This window comes from Dermacentor andersoni, chromosome 1 (assembly GCF_023375885.2).
Source record: "Dermacentor andersoni chromosome 1, qqDerAnde1_hic_scaffold, whole genome shotgun sequence".
Classification (NCBI taxonomy): Eukaryota; Metazoa; Arthropoda; class Arachnida; order Ixodida; family Ixodidae; genus Dermacentor; species Dermacentor andersoni.
The window spans coordinates 55588391-55614028 of NC_092814.1; the positions used below are offsets into that span (position 1 = coordinate 55588391).

The window sequence follows — 25638 nt, forward strand, 5'->3', positions numbered from 1 at the left end:
CTGGCTTATTTAGCACGTTCGGAAAGTGTTGTGGGGCACCCTCAAAAGCTGCAAGCTTGTTAAAAAAGAAAAAGAAAGAAGAAAGGGAGACAGAGGGTATTAATTATTGAACAAAAATTCTGCCAAAGCCACTTGTGCCAGCAGATATAAAAATATGTCCCACTGAGAAGATTATCGCGACGTAGCTTCCAGAGCTTGAGCAGCCTTTCTTTTAAAACAAAAACATTATCTTTCAAGGAAGTGGGGGGTGAGTCTCGCCCTACTATTGGCCTCACTATGGCAAGGGCAACAAAGTAGTTAAGCTGTCTAATTAAATGCCTCCCTAAAGGTGAGGCCTTAGTTTGGTGTAAGTCTATATTTTTGCAATTGCTGCACACTAATCCATTTTTTTTAATGCCATGAGCTAAACTTGAAGCAAACAAATGAGGAGAAAAAAACCAGCAAAAAAGCCTTTTAAGAAACAATCAAGGGACGAAGTCAAACAAAGAGAGTGCTCTGACCCCCAAATCTGGTTCTTGGTCAGGAATGTGCTTCAGCCACCATTAGAAGCTCAATCAGAATGAGACATTTCTGTTGCCACACTTTTACTGCCTTGAGAGTGTTAGGCTACACAAAACTATTGACAAGCTCTCAAAAATTCCTGAGGCAATTAGAGCAAGCTTTTTTTGTTGCTGCTGTGAGCAAAGAGCAGGAGAACGATGTTGTAGGCTGTAGGTGGATTTAGCCTTGCAATGTCCTAACGTAGGTAAAAGATGGCTTTGAGAAGTTCTGCTCAATAATGTGCCCCAAGTTGGCACAGTGGCATGTCCTTTTGCTGCAGTAAAGGATAATAAACTCAGAGTACGAAAATTAGCAGCTTTCACCCACTTAAGGAAGCTGTTCTTAGGCAACTGTTGGATGGCCATAAGCACTATCTTTTTTAATCAGTAAACAGAGAATTGGCTTCAATTGAGGAGAGTCCTAATGGTATGCTTTTAAAAAGATCCCACAGTGCCCAAATATTGATATTGAGTGCTTACTTTGCACTCGAACTTGCTGCTATGATGTTCAAGTACCATTCCCACAATGGGAACACGCATTCAGGGAGTAAACAGGTCTGCGGTGCTTAAATAAAAATGCTGCGAGTTCAGATGGTAATGTAGTGGAAAAAAAAATATAAATAATAAAAAGAGAAATATGCCAGGTAGCAAACATTATTTGGAGCAGCCTTTCATAATTTTACACGAAAACCACAAAAGACAAGTAGAAAGCATTCGACAAAAGACACGCAGTTCTTACTTTTATTCATATCAGTTGTAGAAATAACATGTGAAAAAAGATACCCTACATTCGTAACCAGGAAACTTCACTTTCATAAGGGCATTTCCTGATTTGCACCAGGTCTCGCACCACTACATGTAATAGCGATTGATGCGATGAAGAGACAGTCAATCATGGCTAATGATGGAGTTCCCAATTACACAAGATACATTTTGTGAATTTGGACCTTGGTCTGGAATGCCTTAAAAAAAAAAAGAAATCGAATTTCTTCCCTGTTATCCACTAACACCAATGCCTATCTTTGCGCTTCCAAGATAATCCGAAACATACAATACTCAAATATGAATAAATCTGAACAGTCACCATTGAGTACTATAATAGGCTTTTTAAAAATGCTCCCTTTTTCTTGTAGTGAATGCTAGCTTCGATAAAATTACCACTGACGATTTCCGTAGTATATACACCACAAAGAAATGCAGCAACCTGTTAGATGTACACATCTACTAAAACAAGAACTGAAAGGCAAACGCACGTGCTTACCTTTGTACAAGAATCCATAAATTCATCAATTGTGACAACGCCATCTTTATTGAGGTCGAGCTTCTGAAAAATTTAACATGTGAAGCCAAAGGTGAGACTCTCATGCCACGATACGTGGAAGAAGGAAACAGGATAATGTAGTACTAGCACATTTTACAGTGTCTGCAAGATATGACACTTAACTGCCTTGAGAGTTTTGCGGTAGAACCAGAGTCATAAAAGGGTAGCGCACCTTGTGCACCTGCTAGTTTTTATCTGCATGCTTAAAATGCCTAAAATTTATTTCTTATTGCTGGGGGCAAACAAATGTCTAGGGAGTACCTACGTGTAGTAACACCATTTTTAGACATATTAGAGTAGAAGGCTCCAAGAGTTCGTTGGAAACTTATACAGATTTCCTGATCAGCTTTGATAGCTTTGTTTTATAAATATTTATGCAATTATTCCACTTGTATATCCAAGTCTAAACACTGCTTTAAGAAAAAACCAGCAGCTGTGTGTAGCAGCTCTCAGTTGGTGGTTCTTATGTTGCCTGATGTAAGATTCCCTTAAAGGGACCCTGCAATACTTTTTGAACATGGTAAATAAGTCTACCCAGTCATTAGAAAAGGTTGTTAAGAACAGCTGAGCCAAGTAGTAGTCCAATTTGGACAGCATAGAGCCTAGAATTTAATTTGAAGGACTGCTTGCACTTTCCAGCAACATTTTTAAAATCCACAGGAACTTCTGTGTTTATTGTGATGTTACACAAAAACACGATGACAACCAAACAGCTTTTTTAGAGTTTCTTGATCAAATTTGATTCTACATTGCCTGCATCCAAGCCCGCAAGCAGGAAAGAAAGCACGCATGACCCTTTTTCTGGCATTGACTTCGATGGCTTTCATTTTTTTTTTGTCCTCTGCTCTGCTTGAGTGAATTACAGAGGCAGTGGTACAGCAAAAATTTAATCAGTGATCATGTCACTGTGCTGCATAGAATAGAGCAAATATTTCAGAGATGAAGTAATTGTAACGTGACAACTTTACACATCTCCTTAGCTCTTCCAACTGCACAAACATTTCCTTTAAATGGTCTCGTTTCATGGAGATAGCTAAAGAGGTATTAATTTAGGCTATATTACTAGAATACACATCTTAAATCACAAATTTGTTGGCCTTGCTCCTTTGTTACTTTGGGATGTCAAACCCCTTAAATCATGATTGTTGACTTGTTGAAGTAGGTTGTGTATGGTTAGCAGAAGTAAAAACCGGAATGTTTATGACTTAAGATTCCTTGGTAGATTGTGTTCAGAGTCAGCAAGTGTGCCCATGTGTATGTGTCCTAAGTTGTGGTGAGTTGTCCTTCCTTCCTTCACCAGAAGTGACACTGCCTGAGTCTGTGTGCATAGTTTTATGCATCTACTCAAGGTAACACGACTGAATTTGTTTGCGAAGCTCAAGCTCAACAAGTTCAGCTACAGAACTTCACGCTGTGGTTTCCTTTATACAAAGTATAACAAACATTAAAAAAATGTTTACAGCCTGTGTACAAAAATTTAGCAACTGACAACAGCACAGGAGTGCAACCAAAGATTATTAGAGGACATTTATAAGGCATGAATAGTTGGAATATGCTCACATTAGATATTTAAAAGCTGCAGTATATTGATGGATGCCACAATGAAATGGCACTGAAACATTTGCTTTCACTGACCCTTTTTCAATTAAAACCGCTTTCCTGAAAAAAAATTTTAAAAATCGGCATGCTTTTTTCAGTTTATGGAACCGGGTTAAGGAAAACCTAGCTTTAAACTCCTGCTGCTTGGCAAAATGCAGCACTTTTTCCATCTCATTATTTACGGTGATTCGCCTTAAGAGAAGCCCCCACTGGTACTGGGGCCTGACCACAATTGTAGCCAGTTAAGCATTACTGTCATTTGTGAAATTAAAATTTCATTGTGTAGTGCTTTAATTGTGCACATTGATTCGTGTTTGCTAAATTACCAAGCATGTATAGTGTAAATAACCACAATGAAATGGCACAATTGACCTGGTCACCTTGAATGTGGAGGGTAGGATGCATACATTTCTTACTTAATAAAACACATTTTGGGCTAGTTGGTGTCTGTTTTAATGTGATTAGCATTCTTGGGATACTTCAAGCCCATTTCAGGGGCTGACTGCGTATCTACCTATGCCTATAATCGTTTTCCTGCCAACCTGGGTCATGGGTAGACCATGGTCAAATGTGTAGTGCACATGGGTGCTGTGCTGGATGAACAGGGTTTGGAACCAACCGTCGGACGAACTTGAGTCACTGGGTATGTGGCACTGTGTACCTATGTGCCGCTCTTCAATGAACCTCTTTGAAGACAACTTGGGTGACTAGGTATGTGCACTGGGTATGTGACGTTCTACAATGACAAAAATGAGCCCTGAAGTTTCCACAATGCTCGGCGGAATTGAACCCGTGCCACGTGCATTTCTCGTGGCAGTGCCACTAGGTGGCAGAGCGTGTGCAGTAGGAAGTACGAGAGAGGAGGCTGGCTGCATACATGTTTCAATGTTGGCAATACGGTGTGTTGCTACGTTGCTTCAATGCTAATCGCATTATCGTCGACATTCATCGTGAGATGGGTTCTGCCAGACTTATTTTGGACCAGAATTGTGGCACAGCAATGAAGATATGGACATAGAAACAACATGGTCAACCACACATCTTTATACGATTTTTATATACTGTATTTACCCACTTATAAGGTGGTCACAATTATAAAGTGAGGGTGCAGCTGGAGGACTAAAGAAAAATAAATGTATGCACATTAACATAAGGTGACTCATAGGAGATTGCCTGAAAGTCCAAATAATTGGGAGTTTGAAAATAAACAACAACAAAAACATATTTACGAGGAAAAAGAAAAAGTGTCTTTACTGCACGAGTGGCCGGGAAGGCTTGCGAATGGAATTACAACCTTTGTCCGTAAAGTTTTGAGACTGATTTATTTTCTTCTCTAGAAATGATTCTCCAAAACAAATGTTGGTGCGTATATGTAGGCCATCTTTTCGGGCTAACCAGAGCTATTTATGTTAATTGCTGTGGCAGCCACTAGATGGCGCTACATGTAGAAAAATATGTCACTAGTCGTCTGCGCATTCTACTGTAAGTGAATGTGGAGAGATGGACGTCCACCTCAAACAGCGTGTAAACATAAAATTCTGTGTGAAGCTTGGCAAGACAGACGTATGAGCTCCTTCATGACGCTCACGGCAACGAGACATTATTGCGGCCGCGAGTTTTGAGTGGCACAAGAGGTTCGTTTCGGGGAGAACGTCGGTGGAAGACGACACAAGGCAGGGGCGCCCTGCAACCTCACGGAATGAAAACAACGTGGCTCGTATCAGGGAGATTGTACAGCAAGACTGCACCATTACAGTCCGCATGCCATCGGATGCTCTCAACATTAGTAAGACAACATGCCACCAAATTTTGTGTGAGAACTTGGGGAAATGAAAGCTGAATGCCAGACTTGTGCCGCACTCCCTCACACAGGACCAGAAGGACACGCGGGCATCAGTGAGCGCCGATTTGCTCTCCGAGGCAGAGAAGGATGCTGCATTCGTCGACAGCATCATTGCTGAAGACGAAACATGGTGTTTTCAATACGATCCTCAAACAAAGAGGCAGAGCGCCGAATGGTGGCTCACAAGCTCTCCGGCGTCGAGAAAGGTGCGGCGACAGAAGACCAAAACAAAGACGATGCTGATAGTTCTTTTTTTGATGCCAGAGGTGTCATACACTGCGAGTTTGTCTCACAAGGGCAGACGGTGAATCAGGAGTTTTATATCCGCGTGCTCCAACACATGCATGATGCACTGCGACGCCGTCACCCTGACTTATGGGCATCTGGACAATGGAGCCTTCTCCACGATAACGCAAGACCGCACACTGCTCTCAGTGGGACAAAGTTTCTCGACAAGCACAGCATTACTGTACTTCCCCATCCGCCATATTCACCTAACCTCTCCCCGTGCGATTTTTTCCTGTTTCCTCATGTGAAGAGAGCCCTAAAAGGTCGCTGGATGGGGAGCGTGGAGGCCATTCAAGACGCCACGACAAGGGAACTGACAGCCCTGCCAAAAGAAGCGTTGGAAGCTGTATATAGACTGCAAGGGGGACTATTTCGAAGGGGTGCTGTACAAATGATTTCAATGTTGAATGCATTTTTTTTTATGGACTCAGTCTCGGAACTTTACGGACGAAGGTTGTATGTACACACATATTTACATGCGGCAACATCACGATGCATTTCGACCACTGCCATGCTGTTGTTACGACCAGGGAAAGTATGGCCATAGCTTGCGCCAAATCAGCATTCCCTAGCAACTAGAACAGAGGTAACCGCTTTCTGCTAGCAAATTGATTGTGAGTTTGCAACTTTCAAACTTTCATTCGGTGGCACTTTCTCAGATCACCGTGGCACACGTCAGGACAAACAGTGAGTGTGCATGCTTCTGGCCGATGATTATGAGCAACAAAAATTCATGACAGAAGACAACAAAGTTGCTGTAGATTGCATCACTATTAATCATGGGACACTAAAAAGAACCACTAAATCTGTTTAAACTAAGTGAGCATACTGTCAAAACTAATTGTTCTTAATTTTATGGTAATAAAGGTCAGAGTTCCGTTTGTTAAATTTAGCACTGACAATGACGCTACTGGTGCATGCCATTTCGGAGCCGCCTTCGAAGCAGTTCGGAGCAGTAGAATGGACCTTCAGAGCAGGTTTATGAAAGTGATTTCAAAATACATTATACTGATGGTAAGCTAAGTGAAAGCAGGAAGTGGTCGCTGAGCAGACATGATCGTTAGCGCACATTGTATGCAATGCGCTTATCAGCTCAACATGGCCAGACATGGTGAGGGGCCCTTTGTTTGGGGAGGCCTGGCTCGGTCCACCGCAAAGTAAATGCTGCTGCTGGTCCACACCATGCCGTTTTCAATGGTGTGGAGAAACGGCGCTTGAGGACTAAGTTTTGTTTCCTAAAGCCCGAGCGACCCTTTTGGCGTAGGGTGGGCACAGATTTCTCATATTTTGCTGAAATGTAGCAGGATGTAGCAGGGTTTGGCTCTTGGCACAGTTTCCCGCAATTGGCGCACCAATAGCATCACTGCACTGATACACCAGCACTGGTGCGCCAATGTGACTTCCCCGATTTCAAGGTATTTTCACATAAATGGGCCACTGTGGTGCAGTAAAGATTCTCAGAACTTAAGTCCAGTTTTTGGCCTCTTTAGAATACAACACAGTCCATCTTTACTGATAAATAATTAACTAGGCCCATGCAGACATTATCAAAATCCATACATCACAGCGAGCTCTTCAAGGTGGCATTGCCACCGGCCTTTTCTTCTTGCCTTCTCTTATGGTAAGAGTGGCTTGTATGGTACTAGAGAAACATAATTTACTAATACAGCTCAACTCTTTTTTCTCTTTAGTGTCCCTTAAACCATTGAACGTGCGAGACATACACAATGTGCACATAAATGAGCAGGCTTGGTTTGGCTTGTCTTGGGGGTTTGGCTGGCCACTACTGGACTGACGAGGCTATGAACTAGGCCAGAAGAGTGAGAATGTACTGTTGGGCTAGTTTGTTCGACACAGTACTATTTTCCAGCATAAAAATGCAAGAGCAGAACAGACAGTGCTCTGTCTCGTCTGTTCTGTTGTCAGGTCATTACGGTCGAAAATATTACTATGCTGGAGGAGTGGCATCCTTCAGCTAGTTTTCGTCAAGAGGGGCTGGCACTGCAGTAAATAAAAATCTCACTCTTTCTGCTCGTAATGATGCTAGAGGTTTCACATCGTCATGCAAGCGTTGTCCTCAAGTTAACTTATACAAAAATTCCTCTAAAGGCAGTTAGATCTAACGGTGTGCTTTAAGGTATCTGAAATTTCATTCACCGTTACATATTAATGATATGGGCACTAGTGTCACCACTGCAATGGTGTCCAAATAACTGAGCATGTCTGTATATTCGAAGTCAGAAAAATAGGTAGTCAAATGCAACTGACTCATAAGGTTTAGTTTATTCTAATATAACAGAGGAAAAAAAGATCTCAAAATATAATCACATCATCGTAAACATCGCTTTCATTCATGTTCCACAACCGTTGTCTACCAGCCTTTGAGGCTGCCCTTTGTTGTCATGAGATGTCATTGACGACGACGACTACAATTTTCGTATTGGTGCGACGGCAAATACTCCCTCGACTGCTTAAATTTATTAGTCGCTATGATTTACATTGCCATCTAAAAACTGGATTGATAGAAACACAGAATTGCTGCCATATTAGAACAGTAACTGAACCCATCAGCATCACATATAAGTTGGGGTGGGGGGGTGACTTTAAGGATAAAAATTTCAGGAAAAAAAAGTGTCACCTTATATTAAAATAAATATGGTACATTCAAAGACTGGCTCTGCACAGTTGTTCATGTAATAAGTGATAATTCGCTTTTGTATTATTCATTTATTTATTTAAGCATACTGCAGCCTGATTGGGCTATCGCAGGAGTGGGTTTGTACCATTGCATTAAACAAAACATTCTTCTGCACAAACCAACTTCAACACCATAGGAATCATGACAACTTCAAAACAAAAGATACAATGAGCAATAATAAACACAGCATGAATCAAGTAACCTTTTACAAAAATTCCTCTAAAGGCAGTGACCTAATTTCACCTGGTAATAAGTTCCATTTTACTATTGTACGAGGAAAGAATCTAAACTTAAATAGGTTAGTATGCGGTTGAAATGGTGCAAGGTTAAGTTTGTGGCTGTTCCTAGTAGGTTTCCATTTATCAGGAGACAGATAGTTGTTCTTTAATGAGAGCATGGGGTGTTAATAAGATTATGCAACAATTTAAGGCATTCACGATCACGCCGCTTGGACAGAGGTTGTAGAGCTAGTGCAACAAGGTGAGATGAGGGTGAGAATTCCCAGTCATAACGGTGGTATATGAAACGGATTGCTTTGTTTTGAACTGATTCGAGGGTGTTAATGTCAGATACTTTATAAGGGTTCCAGATGGCGCAACCATACTCGAGAATGGGTCGGGTGAGTGACTTATATGATACCAATTGTGTTTCACGCGGAGCTTTTTGCAATGTACGAGTTAGATAGCCTATTTTCATTAGTACTTTATTGCATGCGTATTCAATATGCCTAGACCATGACATGTTAGGTGTGAAGATGAGGCTAAGGTACTTGTATTCAGACACCCATTTAAGGGAAGAGCCATTAAACGAATAGTTAAAGAAACAGGAGTGCGCTTACTAAAAGATAAAGTGACTGTCTTTACAAAGTTTATATTCATTTCAATCATTTGCCATTTGTCACACCACCTGCAAAATTGTGTAAAAGAATCGTTAAGTGAAAGGTGGTCAACATTCGTGTTAATTACGTTATACAGCACACAGTCATCAGCATAAAGGTGGATTTTTGCGGACATATGATTTGGCAAATGATTGATATACAAAAAGAACAAAAGTAGTCCCGGCACTGCATTTTACTTTATTCAGATATGGATCACCCCAAGTTCTCACAATTCTAACAATATTCTGTAGCGGTTAGGAGTTTTAATCAATGTGAGTCAACTGCATTTGCACAAAACACGTGTGACATTATTGTCATCTCCTTTTAGCATGACTTTCACTTTCTTCTGTTCTGAAGCTTTTGTGCTTTTGATACCGTATGCATAAGTGCAAAAAAATTTCCATGACCTAGCCTTGCACAAATCTTGCACCAAACTCACCTACTGCCATGCATCTTGTAAAATATGGCATTCAGCATCACATCTACCTTATCAGTACTGCATAAATGACTGCTGTCATGTGTACACAAAGGCACAGGTAGAAACAGTCACCATGAGTGGACTTGTGTTGCCATCTGCCAGCAGAGCAACTTGCAGCTGCTATGTGTATTACTTGTCTTGTTTGCACATAAGCAAAATATTACATGCTAAACCAGTCTATTTGTCAATACTTAGTGTTCATGCTGCTGTACATAAAATATACAGTAACTGTCGTATAGTCAAGATGAAGTAGTGTGAACAGGCTGCCCACAAGTGAGTGAGGGCATGAGCAGACATTAAAAAGGATGATGTTCATTGGTATGCCTGTCCTCGTAGTTACTCGGTGAACTGCTAAATAATACACTTTGGTGATGAGGATTTGTTTAACCCATGCAAAGTTCCTCACAAAGTGGAACACAATGAGTTTCCTAGTGTTACAACCACTGCCTCGTTTCCTGCCTTTGCATTGGTCATCCTGCCTTTCCATGGGATCAGTGGAAGCAGGCCTTTGAGGTGCACATAGTAGCCCCCGGCACATCTGAGCACCCTCCTGATCACCGCAATGCGATTCTGCTCACTTGTCTCAGCATAGAGGGGAGTGAATTTTCTCTACATGCAGCCAGTGGACCTGCAGTCAGGCGCTGCTACCATTACTACTTGCAGTGCTCATTCCGGTCCTTAAAGCGCAGATGACGCTACTTCATCGTGCAATGCATGCGACACTACAATTTTCATGCTGTCCGACCATTGCAAGCAGTCGATCGGCATCATTGTGATATGTCGGTCGTTCACTCGTCGTGCTCAACATGCAGGTGGGACGATGGAAGAATACATCGCTATTATAAGAATGCTTCGTGAATGTACCTTTGGAAGCCTTACTAATGAAATGGTACGTGAGCAGCCTGTTTTGAATGCCAAAAATAATTTAAATGAGCAATGACTTTTTCAAGGTACTTCACTGGCTCTCATGGACTACCGCTATTGCAAGCAAGTACAAACGAGCCATGAGTGAAGCTCCAGAAATTTGTGAGGTTGCCTTAGTTCATCATGTTAAAGAAGCATGAAGCACACACCCGGATCGTCAGAACTTACAGACAAACATGCATATTGTGACAAGTGAAAAGCACACAAGCATCAAATAAGAGGTGTCTCAAGTTTCGAAAAGTAACAGCGCGAAACAGACAAGGACATAGGCAAAGAATAACACGACACTGGTGCTGTGTCGTGCTCTTCTTTGCCTATGTCCTTGTCTGTTTAACGCTGTCACTTTTCAAGACATGAATTACCACCAACTCGTCCAAGTTTCCCTTCTAGTACGAGGTGTCACGAAACTTTAAGCGCGACTGATTATCTTACAAACAGCACTACATGCAAGGCACATGGTCATAAATGTTGTCGATATGGCAAGATTGAGCACTTGGATTTTGTGTGTAAGTCGTCAGCAATACTGGCAAAGTTTGACAGGTAGATGACGACGATGACTCTAGTTCACAAAGTAGAGGAAAGACAATGTGTCTTGTCAACAGATGCAAAAATGGCATTGATGCATTAATCTTTGTGGAAGGTCAAGCTATCTCTTTCAATGTTGACACGGGATTGTCTATTACTATTCTGGCAGAAGCATTGTACCATCAGTTCTTCACAAACAGCTGCCCTCTGAAATCTACCTTGGAACCACTATTCGACTACTTCGTCAAGAATAAGAGTTCAAGTATGCTTCGTCATCTGCTATGTTCCAAGACAGAAGTGCTTGCATTCTTTATGTTGAAACAATGACTTCAGTGACTCACATTGACAACTAGGACGCCTCTATTGCCACCTGAGCTACATTTTGAGTACGAGCATCTGTTCACCAAACAATTAGGGCTTGTGAAGGGATTCATTCATAACGTCAAAGTTCGTAAGTCCGTTCAGCCCGTTGCCAACAAGCTCTGATGAGTTGTGTTTACCATTAACTAGCAAGTGTCAACTGAATTGGAGAAACTTGAAGCACAAGATGTCATTGAACATGTTGAAGGCTCTGAGTGAGTTCCACAAATAGATGTGGTTTGGAAGAAGGATGGATCAATACGAATATGTGTTAATCTGAGAGAAACCAACAAAGGCATAACTATCGACAGCATTCCGCTTTCACAGTCAGTGGGGCTGCTGCACAGCTTAGCTGGTGCCAAGTGATTTTCTAAGCTGGACTTGGCCTCTGCTTGTCACCAAATAGAACTCAGCCCAATATTTCTGATTTGGCTACTTTCATTATGCATGACGGGCTTTCCTGGTTCAAGAGCATTTGTTTCAGCTCGGCTTCGGCTCCATCAGCATTCCAGAATAGGATGCATCCGATACTCAAAGGAAGGAAAGGTATGCTTCTCTTCATTGAAAACATTATTGTCTATGGCTGATACTGAGAAGATCATCTTAAAAACTTACATGCTGTTTCGCAATGACTTTCAAAGGCGGGCCTCAAAAACTCAACCAGAAGTGTGCCTGACGTCACAGAACTCGCATTTCTAGGATGGTGAATGGCAAAGGATTGTTTCTGCTACCATAATTGATCAAAACAATAAAGTAAGCTCCTGTGCCTTCAAACAGAAATGAACTTCATTCCCTCCTTGGATGGACTTGCGGCATTTTATTTCAAATCAAATTTATTTTCCATGCATACAGGACGTAGGTGCCTCAGACAAAAAGCCAACATCAATTCGGCTTGACAAGAGTCTGCGCCCCTTTCAAAGTTTGTGTACAAATTAAACGAAAACAAGAATTAGCAACAGCAATCGGACATTGTTAGATAGCGTTATACAATGGCAAGAGAAGAACCTAAATATATGCAATGAAGAAAAGGTGTAATTCAAGCTGTCTAATACAAGGACAATCATAATTGCTGTAGAGAAAAAAAAAAGAATTAGAAGTTCGTTTCACATTTTTTTGTTGATGTGGAGACTTTATACGCATTGCTTCAAGGCAATAAGCCATGTTCTTGGATTCGGCTGCTGAAGAGAGCTTCACCCATTTAGAATCACTACTAATAGCTTGCAATATGCTAAATTTCTTTGACCCAAACCTCCCTGTCAGTGTCGCAACTGACGCCTCCGGGTGTGGACTTGGTGCTGAACTAGTACAAGATAACAAGGGATCCCCAACAGATGGACTGACCACAGTGCTCTCATCACCTTGCTGTCAACAAAGGAAATGGAATATCTGTCTTTAAGCATCTCACGTTAGTCAGAGCGCCTACTTTGCTACAACTACACCAACCAGTACCACGAGGGAAGCAATAACTTTGTGGCTGATGCACTCTCTCAACTACCTTTGCAGGAAGCGCTCAACAATGTTGCTCTTCAAGATCAGTTAGTTTCCATTCTTCCCCCAGTAGTAATGATGCAAAAATTACAAGCAGCAAGTGCCAATAACAGCATTAGTATACAGGTCATGAAGTTTACTTCGTCATTTTGACCTGATAAGTTTCTACAAATGAAGTTTAAGCCATATTTTCGTCTACGCATTGAACTCATCATTGTGCATGACTGAATTTATTGGGGTGACAGAACAGTAGTTCTAGGTACACTTACTTGATGTTCGATGGACATAGCACACGAATCTATTCCGGGAATCAGTCACATATATCATAACTTTTCAGCGAGTAGTTAAACAGCAACTACTCGCTATTTTAGTTCAGTGCTGTCAAAGTGGCATTCAAGCTTTTTTCTTCTTTCACTCAAACCCATAATGAGAAAAAAAAAAAAACATTATTTTCTAATAACTTCTCTCCCAGAGCCAGTTCCTCCCTCCCTACCTAATTCTTAGAGGAACACCTAAGGCAAATATTAAGCGAACATGCAGCGCTAAGACGTGGTTGTCTCGTGTCTCCTTCCTACGTCCGTTGTTTTATTTGGCGCCTTCGTTGTAATCAGCTAAAATACCATTACAGAAACCTTGCAGTGCTTGTTTCATGCCAAGACAAGACTTAGTCCCAGAGAAAAATGTGACTGAAGAGGCTGTGTTTCTCAAGCGTAATTGAATTAGCTTGCCACGAGCGAAGCAGTGTGACGCTGCATACATGGATGGATGGATGGATGCTATGAGCATCCCCTTTGGAACGGGGTGGTGGGTTGCGCCACCAAGCTGTTATACTGCTAATGTCCTACCTAGGTTAAACAATAAAAAAGGAAAAAAAAAAAAGCCTATGACCTCCCAAGCCCAAATTTTCTGATCCCCTATTGCGAACTGTGCTTTTGTACGTCTCCATTTTTTGTCGTTTCCCTACTTTTCTTCCACCAATCCTCCAATTGCCTCTTACTAATTCCTACTGCGGACATGTTTACTTTTCCACTGCTCTTGCTGAACCCAAGGGCTTTAAGGAGGCCAGTGGTGCCTAAATCGACCGCTGGGTACGTCTTCACATTCTAATAAAACATGCTCCATAGTTTCCCTAGCTTTACCGCAGCAAGCACATGCTTCTTCTTCCTTCTTATATCTCGCTTTATAGGTGTGTGTTCTAAGGCATCCCAATCTCGCTTCGAAAAGTAATGAGCTTCCCTTTGCGTTATCATAAATTGTTTCTTTCCTAACTTCGTTTTTTTCTGTTAAGTAGTTACTCATGGCAGGTTTCTTTTCCATTGCTGCCATCCATGAGATTATTTCAGCCTCTCTGACTTTCCGCTCGACGTTCTTTGTAGCGCTGTTGCCCACCCTACAGGCCATCACTGTCCTTTGCTGCCACCGTTGAGTAAAACTGCAACTGAGAGCTGGTGCTACGTTTTCTTTTGCCTAAAATGGAAAATGCGGACAGAAACTGAGCCCAGGCAATGCCATGTCAAAATGCTGCATCACATTACCGCAGCATTTTCTGCTGCTTGCAGTCAGTATGAACTTTGCGACCCAGCAAAACCAACGCAGCATTATTGGTAAGATAATTGGTAAGTCGGTAAAATTGGCAATTTGCTTCATTATATTGAAATTTGATTTGTTGTGCAAATAAGTACAGTCGCCAGTAGATTTTTCTTACACGGAAGGGGCAGCAAGATTTTGTAAATTATTGGGCATATAAAAAAATGCAAATGTGAATTAGAAAAAAATGCATTTTGTTTAATTTGAGAGGAGACAACGAAAGATGCGGTTTCATGCTGTGTTGACAACATCTTCACATCAGCAGTACGAAGCGAAGCCAGCCATGCTTTAGCATCCGCTCTTCCCCCATGGCTGTCAGTGTCGGCCGCTGTAGGAGGACGTTATCATGAAAAGCACCAGAAGTGGAGAGCGGATGTTTCGTCTGCCTCTCGCTTCAATGCGTTTCCGAAACACGAGCATACGTAACCTCCAGTACTGAGCACGTGGGAAGACGGCACACATGATGCCATACCGTCTTGGCACTCCCCCTCTTTGCACTCGCAGGATATTACCTCTAAAATACTTCTAAAACAGAAAACTTTGTGCAGGCTGCATATGTGCTCAGCCGCACTGACTGCCATGCACAGCCACGGGTGCACTAAAAAAGGAGACATGCGCCAACCTGCCTCACCCCCATGCGCTTGACCACATTACCACGAGCTCGCTCCCCTCCCCCTTTTCTTCTTGCTCGTGCAGGAAGACGGTGCTCATCAGCTCATCAAGCCACTATCCTATTCAGTTCACCATCGCACGCTTTCACTTACACCCAAAGCATACAGCGCGAGATAGGATCTCATCGCACTTGGACTTTACACAGAACATGCGCGATTGGAGAGTTGTGCTCGCAAGCAGCAGCTTGTAATTCTACCATTTCACTGTATGTGTCTGTGGAAGTTTCCATTTATTGTCTCGGTATTCCTTCGTGGCAGCAGTGAAATTTTGTTATATTGAATTTCATTATATCAAGGCTGAACTGTACTAGAATTTCCCGGGAAAGTCGCAAATCGTGTCCTACATTTACTGCAACTTTTCACTTACTAAAGCTCTGTTCTCTAAAATGTTAATGTCTTAGATGTTTTTGAGCTTTAATCTATTAGTTAAGCTTGACTTAGTACAGTAGAATCTTGTCAGTATGATTCCATTTCATATGATTTCTCGGCCACAATGTTTGTGAATGACACCACAAAAAATGACCCAATACAGTTACGCTTCCTTTTACTGCTTAATATGTTCCCAGAAAATATGACCTTTCGGCACTAACATCCAAACTGCAATCGTATGATATGTTTTCCCGCCACTAGATCCCGTGTAAACAAGAAAGACGCGAGGCATGTGAAATCGAGAGCGGTAAGTGCCCATCCTTGTCACGTGAAAATACTGGCACATGTTTGGTTCCCCTTCCAGTGCCAGCGAATCCCACGGGTCATCACACGTCGCATTCACAGCTATTACCACCAACCCAGCAGCGATAAGCATCTTCACCTTTCTTTGTCACAGCAAGCAGTGCTGTTGGAGGCATACTGCAAGCAATTTTAATAGGCGATAACTCAAACGCGCCGGCATTTCCGGCTGCAAGCGGGGCGACGTGAGCATCATGTTTTGCTCTTGCAGCATTGTATTTCGGTGTTGCCTATCAGCTGGATTTGATTTAAGTTCCCCGTCACCGTCTTAAACACTATGCAATGGAAACACAGCAGAGCGCATCTCGGGCCGCTTGAGCCCCACCAGGGGGCATTCTGTAAGTGCCCACCTAGTAGACATGTCCATTTCGTCTGCTGCCAAAGTTCTGATTGGCTGGGCTGGGTTATGTGTCAGAAGGAGACAGGTGCCCCCAGTCAATCAGCACTTCAGCAGCAGACGAATGGACATGTCCACTAGGTGGACACTTACAGAATGCCCTCCCCCCCCTACTCCCCAGCTAAATGACCATCGGCATCTTGTGTTGCAACAATTCGTGCATCACTTTGCATTACGTAGATGTCATACTGTTGTGTCTGCGAAATTTTAACACGAAAGTATCTTATGCCGGGGTCCACCATCAACTTCCTGTAACGGAAGTGACGTCGGCGCAAACGCATAAAATATGATCTCTCTTGACAGGGATGGCGCCACCCTCTAGATGCAGTGAAGCAAAGTACTGCATCATGACACTAACAAGCACCGACAGTGGGAGCTTCAGCAGTCTCAGTGCAGCGGAGAATCCAATGCAGCATAGCCTGGTGTAGGCGGTGTAGGCCTTCTGCTGCGGCGACGACGCAGTTTCCGCACATGGTTTGTCTTTCATGTCAGATTAGCCTGTGACACCTCATCGCCTATGGAGCGCAGCTTCAACATACATCAGCAGTGTTTACTGCCGCCTACTGCTTTGCTTGCGATGGCACCAACTAAGAAAACTGCTGCGTTAGGCAGTGCAGAAGGACAACAATGTCGACGGGCGAATCTTGCTTTGCTGCGGCGAGAGACACATCAACTTCGTGCATTCGCGGCGCACGCTGCGAACTCTACCACTTGCATACCTGAAGCTGAGCTCGCTGCAACTCAACTGGCTGCCCAAGAAACTACGGAGCCGGACTAAATGCTCTTACTTTCGCCGAAGCGACTTGGCAGCAGGACGACGTTTGCCAAGAGGACACCATGTGCCAAGCAAACCTGCAACATCGTCACATGCCCACAAATGGTGCACCTTTCGCTGCAGTGGACCTTGAGCTCATGAAGCAAATATGCAACAGGTTCAGCGAAGACACGTCTCACTTTCGTATTCTACCGATTCCTATGAAAGAGGGATAACCATATCTTTTTTAGTGACTTTAGATCATATGTTTTCCTGATTAGTATGTTTCCTTCTCGTGCTTTTTTCCAAAATGTATTATTAATGTTTTACTATATTTGCCCTTAGTATCTTTTTAAAGCACTCTGCAATCATATGATGATGGCTGTTTCGCTCAAATCCTGACAGAAAGGTATCACTGATTCATGGTGGCTAAGCTGGCATAGTAAATCATTAAGTCGCTATGTGTGTTTATATGCAGACACCTAACCTTGAATTCAGCATAACAGCATGCACCTAAGCTGTAGAAACCCTAACAAACAAAACCGACAGACAAGGAACACAAGTGATATGCACGCTTGATATTGGTGAGAATAGCAAAACAATGCTCCTTCCCAAGTATTGCCTGTACTAATTTTCCTTCCTATCTGTCAATGAAATGTGCTGCCAGTTGACACTGCACATATTACTGATCACAACACATTCGTAAATTATCTGAAGTACTTTCTAAAACTATAAACTTCTGTATATTAGTCACATTACTTTCACAATTTTTCATCGTCTTCTGACAAACTGAAATTCCCTTTACAATATGAGATTATTTTCTGTTGTATGCACTTTCTTTCATTCTTTATTTTTTTAAGTTGTGTATGCTAAGAAGTTATGTTAGCCTGTTGAAATCATTGTTGGGTCCTTCTGTGAAACACCCATCAGACCTTTAGAGCACTAGAATAAATAAATAAATAAATAAATAAATAAGTATGCCAAAGTTTGTGGTCTCAGTAATGAAGTGCTGAAATGTAGTTGACTCAATCTGCATTGTTTGCAATTCATTTTGAGGATTACAATGGGCTGAAAAATTCACATTTAGTGCAGTAGACATTTATCAAAGCTACTATATATGCAAGAAAAATAAAAATGCAATGAAAAAATTGGAGGACGCTTAAGCTTCGCCTTCAAGAGTGGAACGCGACAGCGTTATCGCACCCCGTTCGCACCGCCTACTCAAACGCGCTACGCCAGCCAAACGTCGCGATCGGCACAGATAGCCGGGCCCCGACGCGCCATGAACGCGGACGCGATCATGGGGCGAGTGGTGCGCCACGTGTCGGGGCAGCGCCGTACATTGCGAGGTGGGGGTCTGCTGTGTTTGCCGCAAGATGGCTCTGCGTGTGCGCAGAGCGCAGAAGAAATGTAGCGGAAACGTACTTCGCTACTCGTGAAACGGCGACTTCTGTAAGTTACATGGCCATAATTACCGATATACACCGCAGTATAACTTTCTACGGCACGTTTCTAAGGCAACACCACATTCACTAGAGGCGATTTTGTCCCGTTTTAAAGGAACGAGCTCGTGGCTGAGTGGTAGCGTCTCCGTCGCACACTCCGGAGACCATGGTTCGATTCGCACCAGCCCATCTTGCAAGATGCTTTTTATTTATGAAGTGCCTTCTGGGATTTATCACTCACGGCCAACGCCGCTGACGCCGACGACACCGGCTTTTCTGCGATACGAGCTCCTTAACGTTGTCGCGTTAAAACTCAGAGGGTAGTCTTCAATATGTACAGTGGTTGCCACAGAACACAGAGAAATGCCAAGATCGACATTTTACCGCATGTAATATATATATATATTTCCTATGGCACAGAAAAGAAAGTATTGAAATCAATACTGCTTATAAGCACCAATAACTGATACGGCTACAATAGAATGTTAAATTAACTGCCTATGTAGTCACCAAGTGTAAATATGAAGCTTTGAGAGCTTCCTCTGTGAAGCATACATGAAAACAGCAGAGGCAGTCATGGCCCCTGTCACCACATATCACTGATACCATAGCAGAACCATGATGAGATGCCCACAAAGGTGCATGAGTTTCCCCTAATGTCTCATAAATTCAACCAACCAGCTGTACATATGCGAGAAACTCGATTGATAGTCTGGTTACTGTTTGTCCCTACAGCCTTGAACCAACGTAACCAACGGCCATGGAAATGTGCGCATGGCTATCGGTGGCTCAACATTCTCAACAGTGAAAAAAGAGCAAGAAATTGCACATGAGTCCCCAACAGTTCTTCCTCAAGCACTGCTGAATTGCACTGCAGCAGTTGTTCAGGTCCATACTTCACCATGTTTGTGTAGGTTGGCACAATGTTACTGTGTTTATGAATCTCAATCTGCACTTGGATTTAAATCCAAGTTTAAATGTTGAAATTTGTGGTCTTGAAGACTTAAACAATGCACAAACTTAAGACAGTGATAGCTGGGCATGTGTTTCTAATGAACTGCTTCTTTTGGACATGTTCAACAGCATTACTTTCCGTTGCAAGCATGGTAGCAAGGTGTCCAGCAGTGGTTTACCTGAAACACCCTTTCAACGTGTTCCCTTGTTGTGTTTTCTTCCACCATGGGTTCCACAGCCTTTCCCATGAGGTCGTAAACAGCCTTAACAATCCGAGCAAGCTCATCTTTGGTGATGTAGCCATCGCCATTGATGTCGTAGAGGTTGAATGTCCACCGGAGTTTCTCTTGGAGCGAACCCCGGGAAAGCACGGACAGTCCAATAACAAAGTCCTGTCAATGATAAAACAAAACAAAGTAATTATTTTTTCCAAGATGCAGTATACAAAAGAAAAATTATTCCATATCTTCATTACCTAATTATAAACAATGCAATGGCAAGGTTTCTGTTTTGCCTGCACGGGTGTACAAGGAATTATACTGCTTCGCAGGACCTTGTCACATGTGCCAAGCTATTCCCTAACCACATTTGGCCATTTTATATAGACAGGCACAACATATACGTCACATGCTGACGATCATGTCTGCAAAGCATTGCAGCATTGCAGCACAGCATGCCCCCTCCCTTTCGAGGAAATTCCACTGGCTCCCACCCAGCCAGAGAGTCAAGGTCACATGAGCAAATGCTGTGACATAAAATGCATTGCTAGCTATGTCACACCATGGCACGTGACTTCGAGTAATCATCCAACGTGGAAGGTGCAATGCTGCTGCTGTAAATGCGCTGCATAGTAAAACAGGAAGACGAAAAAAAAAAGGAGATGGGGCTTGACATGTGAACATGACGCGGTCCCTCAGCTTGAATATGGGAGAAGGCAGGGAAGGAACACCACTTGTGGATGCTAGTCGAGGTAAAGGGAGAGAGTGTGTCCATTTGCAGTAACACTTGCCTCCTTATGGCGTGGTAACAGGAAAGTTAATTTCTTCGATCTCTTCCAACAATAAACCAACATGAAAAATTATTTGGGTAAAACACTCCTCAGATGGTGTTCTACAACTTTCAGTTTACAACCAAAATTTGCCATAATGCGTGGTGAGGGGCCCTTTAAAGAGTATTCAGTGGCCTATACATAGTGTACATGTAAAGTGCCTACAAACTTGCAGTTCGGGTGGTTGATCTAGATATTTGTAATATCCCATAATTAAATTCATCATACACATTTCACATGATGTAATGTTTTACACATGCACACATATTTAACAAGTGCTGCACATGGCCTGGTGCTAAGAAGTCCTTAGGTATATGTGTCCTGTAAATGGATTAATATACTGCTAAATGAAGCTGTATGCAAATATTTGAGATCTCAAATTTCAATCTAGTACTCTCTGTCTTTAGATTTGACATTTATTAAACCATTCGATTTTAGCCTCCACAAATATTAAATTACCACAAAATATATGAGATTGTTATAGTTCAGGCCTGCATGGGAACAGGCACACACAAGTGGTGGCTCTTTACTGGTTGGCTCAAGTACCTGCAGTTAACCCCACAAAGCCCAAGCATTATTCCAAGCCTAAGAAAGTAAAAACAAATTGTTCCCCTTTATTTCGGGCCACGGAGAGTGCATTCATACCAAGAACAATGAAATGTTGTTTGAGTGAGAACTTACTTACTATAGTAATTTAATAAGTGGGTTGCTGGGCTACCACAACTGAAACTTCACTTCAGCATGTCAAAAACGCTACTCGGCATACAAAAAATTACATGTTGGGCAGTTAAGCAAACTCGGCCTTAGCAAATCACGAATCCATTCTTCAAAGTGAAGGATTATTCTGCATAGAGGGACTGGTTACTTGGGGAGTATGTGAAGTGCCGAATTTTTCTGTGTGATAACTAATGATGTTTTAACCAAGAATGCCTTATATTTAGGCTGCCTGCACATTTAGCATCTCAGTTTAAGCGATGAGAAATCTTCTTGCCATGAAGGAGCCCACCCTCTTTGCAACTCCAGTGTGGTGCACAGTCCTATCAAAAGAAATTTTCAAGCTTATACTTGCATGTAACCAATGAAACTATTTAAAGCAATTAGCATTCTTTGCCTACTTCAAGTGTTTTGCACCTATCTATCTATCCATATAGCCTCTTACGTTGGCACAGCGACACAAGTTGTCTACCAGTTTGGGCTAAGGCATGTGCTCGTGGTTGTGGTGCCGTCATGGTCATTCCATCGTGGTCATTTCAGTTTTGTCACCTGTCTCTCGTCATGCCGTTGACGTCAACCCATTGTCGTCAGGCCATCGTTGTCATACAGGCAGCGTGATATGGTCGTCGTTATGTCATCGTCGTCATGCACTCATCATTTGATTGTCCTCATCAAATCAAATCAAATCAAGTTTATTTTTCCCTAAAGAAATGGAGGGAGGCCTGAACGAAAAGTGAAAACTAGTTCACTTGACGAAGGTTTAGGCCCCTGTTTACATGACAGATAGCCGTGGTGTCCAGGGGAAAAAAAAGGCACATAGTAATACAATTCAGTCGCAATTATTATACAAGCGTGATACAAGCACAGGTATCAATAACATAAAGGGATGCAAAAGAGAATATAAAGCATATAACAATAAGAATGAGTGTAATTTGGGAGAATTATGCAAAATAGACACAATATAAATACAAGGAGTCCTATAGCTGCATAACAAAAAATGTGCGTAAAGTTTTTTTTATTTACATTTTCTATTGCAATTTCGTTCTCATGCAGATACTTCAGAAGAACAGGGAGAGTGTGGCGAAGCATCACAACATGCTTAGGCAGGTCAGAATTTATGTATTTGTATGCTGTATTGACAAATAAACTTTGAAACTTTGAAACTTTGAAATCTGCGTACCATAAGATGTACGGGAATACGGCACGCTCCAAATATTTGTATGACGTGTAGGGTAAATGCGTGTCTTCAAAGTTAAATGAGCAATAGAATCTAGCATCTTTTCAAGAGTGATAATATTTTGTTTGTATTTTATTGCCAGTGTATATGCGTAAAGACTGGGAATGCAGACAAGGTTAAAACGCTTGAAAAGGGGTTTAGTGTGGGCGTGGAAAGGCTCACCAGCTATGTGTTGAAGTGCTTTCTTTTGAAGTGTATGCAGACAGTTTATGTTTGTTAAAGCTTTTTTGCCCCAAACAAGCAAGCAATAATTCAAGTGAGAGGCAAGCAGTGCATAGTAGGTAGACAATTTAATACTAGATGGTAGAAAGAAACGAAATATTGCCAATATGCCGACAGCTTTTGATATCCGAGTAATTATGTAATTGATGTGAGTATCCCAGGACATGTTTTTATGAAAGTATATTCCAAGTGTTTTAACCGAGTCAACCATCTCCACAGCATAATTCTTAAGAATAAGATTACCTGTTAGTGTGGCGGTCGATTGTCTTGGAATGAAAAGATAGGCATTCATTTTGTTAGTATTTACCTCTAATGAGTTCAATATACTGGATGTGCTCAAATTTTTAAGGCATTCATTTATGTCACGTTGAAGCGATTTACAATCAGTATGACGAAATAAAAGTGTTGTGTCATCTGCGTACATGATGATAATAGTACAGCCAATAACAATAGTATGGCCTAAACAATAGTATGGCCTAAACTCCTTGAATACAGACAGACAAATGTAATACAACTACAAGCTGATAATAGTTCACGCTGACCACAGCATGCAAATAAACAACATGAGCAAACACACTGCATGAGTGAACTCCCAATGAATGGCTGGTAGTCAGAATGACAGAGAGCTAAAAATGTTTAAATTATATTATGGCATTCTACGTGCCAAAACCACAATCTGATTATGAGGCGCGCCGTAGTGGGGGACTCCGGAAATTTTGATTACCTGGGGTTCCTTAACATGCACCTAAATCTAAGTACATGGGTGTTTTCGCATTTCGCCCCCAATCGAAATGCGGCCGCCATGGCCAGGATGCGATCCTGCGACTTCGTGTTTAGCAGCCCAATATCACAGCCTCTAAGAAACCACAGCGGGTAATGACAGAGAGCTGAGCCAGTTAGTAAAGATTCATGGATGGAAAAGGCCGGCTTGGAAACACAGACACAAGGGAAATGGAAAGGAACTAAATGAATACCATTTGTATTGTCCTTTTCTTTCCTCTTCTGTCCATGTTTCTATATCTGCCTTATGAAACCATTAATGATGAGAATTTCACTGCATATGGTGTATGCACTTAAAATATATATTCATAAGTGTGCGTGAGAGACAAAGACAGCAATTGCTCTTTAAAGATAATTTGTGCAGCCCTTTAACAAAGAACATCCCGCACACAGCTACAGGAGATGCTGACCTATAGGAAGTGTAAGTTGCACATGAACAAAGCTTACCCACAAAATGTAGCAGCAACAAGTATACTGCAGTGTGACATAAAATTAGCAAGGTGCAGATCACAATTCTTACCGTGAATGTTATTGCCCCAGTGTGGTCCTGGTCAAAGGTATTGAAGACGAAATGAGCATACTGACTAGCATCTGCACCTCTTGGGAAGAACTGTGAGTAGATTATCTTGAACGTCTCCTCTTTAACCATCCCAGATGGGCATTCCTGCGAGCAATATGCAGCAAAAATATAGTGTCAACAGTCAGCCTAAGCTCTGGATAGCAAAACCGGTTGTTTTGTTTACTTCAATACACAGTAAACATATGCGTGCTTATCAATAATAAATGTTGCATTGCATGCAATCATATTTGTCATAGTTAAAAGAAACAGCTCCAATTTACAGGCAAATTTAAGAAACATTTTGTCTAATCTCCCAATACATGCAAAAAAAGATGTGTAAGAATGTGAAAAGTTACAACAGCCACAGCATTTAAAAATATAAAATAGGTGTTTTAATTTATATCCAATGTAAAATTGTTTTCATAATGATGGCCTATGCAATGCTGATTTAAGTCACATATAATCTTCATAATTAGCATCTTGAAGGGATCAACCTTTTTGACTTTTCATGCACTTGGCACGTTTCATGCAGCGTCGGTATATTCTTGGCTTTTTGTTTTGCAGGATATTGCAATTTTTCTTTGTTGTTTTGCTGCCTCACATCTAAAGCATGCTATTGCCAGGGAAGGAAATTTGACTGATCTGAAAGTAATTCAACTCTGGCCATGCCCTCTATCTGACACAGGAGCATTAGGTTGTTTTGGTTAAGGGAAGGAACAAATGAACTTGTTAAAGGACCCTGCAAAACTGCTTAATTAATTATCAGGGCACTTTTTATGCAATGACCCTACTTCAGGAATCTCCTCCTGCAAGAATAGTTCACACAGTTTTGTATCAGAGGACTTATATGAAGATCCAAGTGTTGCTTTCTGTGACCCATTTAAAGCTTCCCTCTGCTTTCCCAATTCCTAGCATGCTGGAAGCTCCAGTCTTCTGCTAGCAGGATGATGATCCAGAATAACAGTGTATGCTTCTTTTGAGTTTTACATTGACCTAATCCAGCTGTGGCTGCTTTTGGGCAGACAAATTTACTCATTCACCTTATTAATTTCTTCTGCCACTTTATTTCATTGCTTGCTCTCCCTGTTCATGGCCCCTGCTGTCTGCAAGCTAACAGTGACTTGTCATTGCAACTAAAGGAGTCCAGCTCATACAGCCAATAAGATATCTCTTCGAGGTACTTCAATACTAAGTGTACATGTCAAGCTGACACCTTACTCACAACCGACCAATGAAAGTAATGATTTTCAAAGCAATGCTGCAAACATCTTCCCACACTTTGGATTAGAAGTGTGCTGCAAGTTCTGTTAGGCTGCATGAAGTGCTACAGAAGAAAGCACTGGAAGATAGACATGTCAATCATTACTTGCAGTGCGAATGTGTGGTCATGTAGTGGCCTTTTTTTTTTTTTGAGCTAAGATTGATATCAGGCATATTCTTTAAAGCACTGCTGCTGTGTTTGTTGTTCAGTAAAATGCATGTTAAATTATCCATTTAGTTCCCACACCAAGAGCATTTTTCAGGGCTCAAGTGTAAAGTCTTTACTTGTTGACGTAATGGATAACCTAGGTAACCTGGGTCACAGGTGAATTTAATTTTCA

At 41.9% G+C, this 25638-nt stretch overlaps 1 protein-coding gene across 3 annotated transcripts in view; it reads right to left on the reverse strand.

Annotated features, from left to right (window-relative positions):
* LOC126544599 (Kv channel-interacting protein 4-like) overlaps window positions 1-25638 on the reverse strand; it is a 617305-nt gene that overhangs the window by 7464 nt on the left and 584203 nt on the right. For all 3 annotated transcript variants that reach the window (XM_050192021.3, XM_050192022.3, XM_055061516.2), the window contains 3 exons: window positions 23999-24142; window positions 19657-19869; window positions 1801-1863 (listed from right to left, as the gene is read on the reverse strand). In XM_050192021.3, coding sequence (XP_050047978.1) covers window positions 1801-1863; window positions 19657-19869; window positions 23999-24142 — 420 coding nt within the window. The remainder of the gene's footprint in view (window positions 1-1800; window positions 1864-19656; window positions 19870-23998; window positions 24143-25638) is intronic.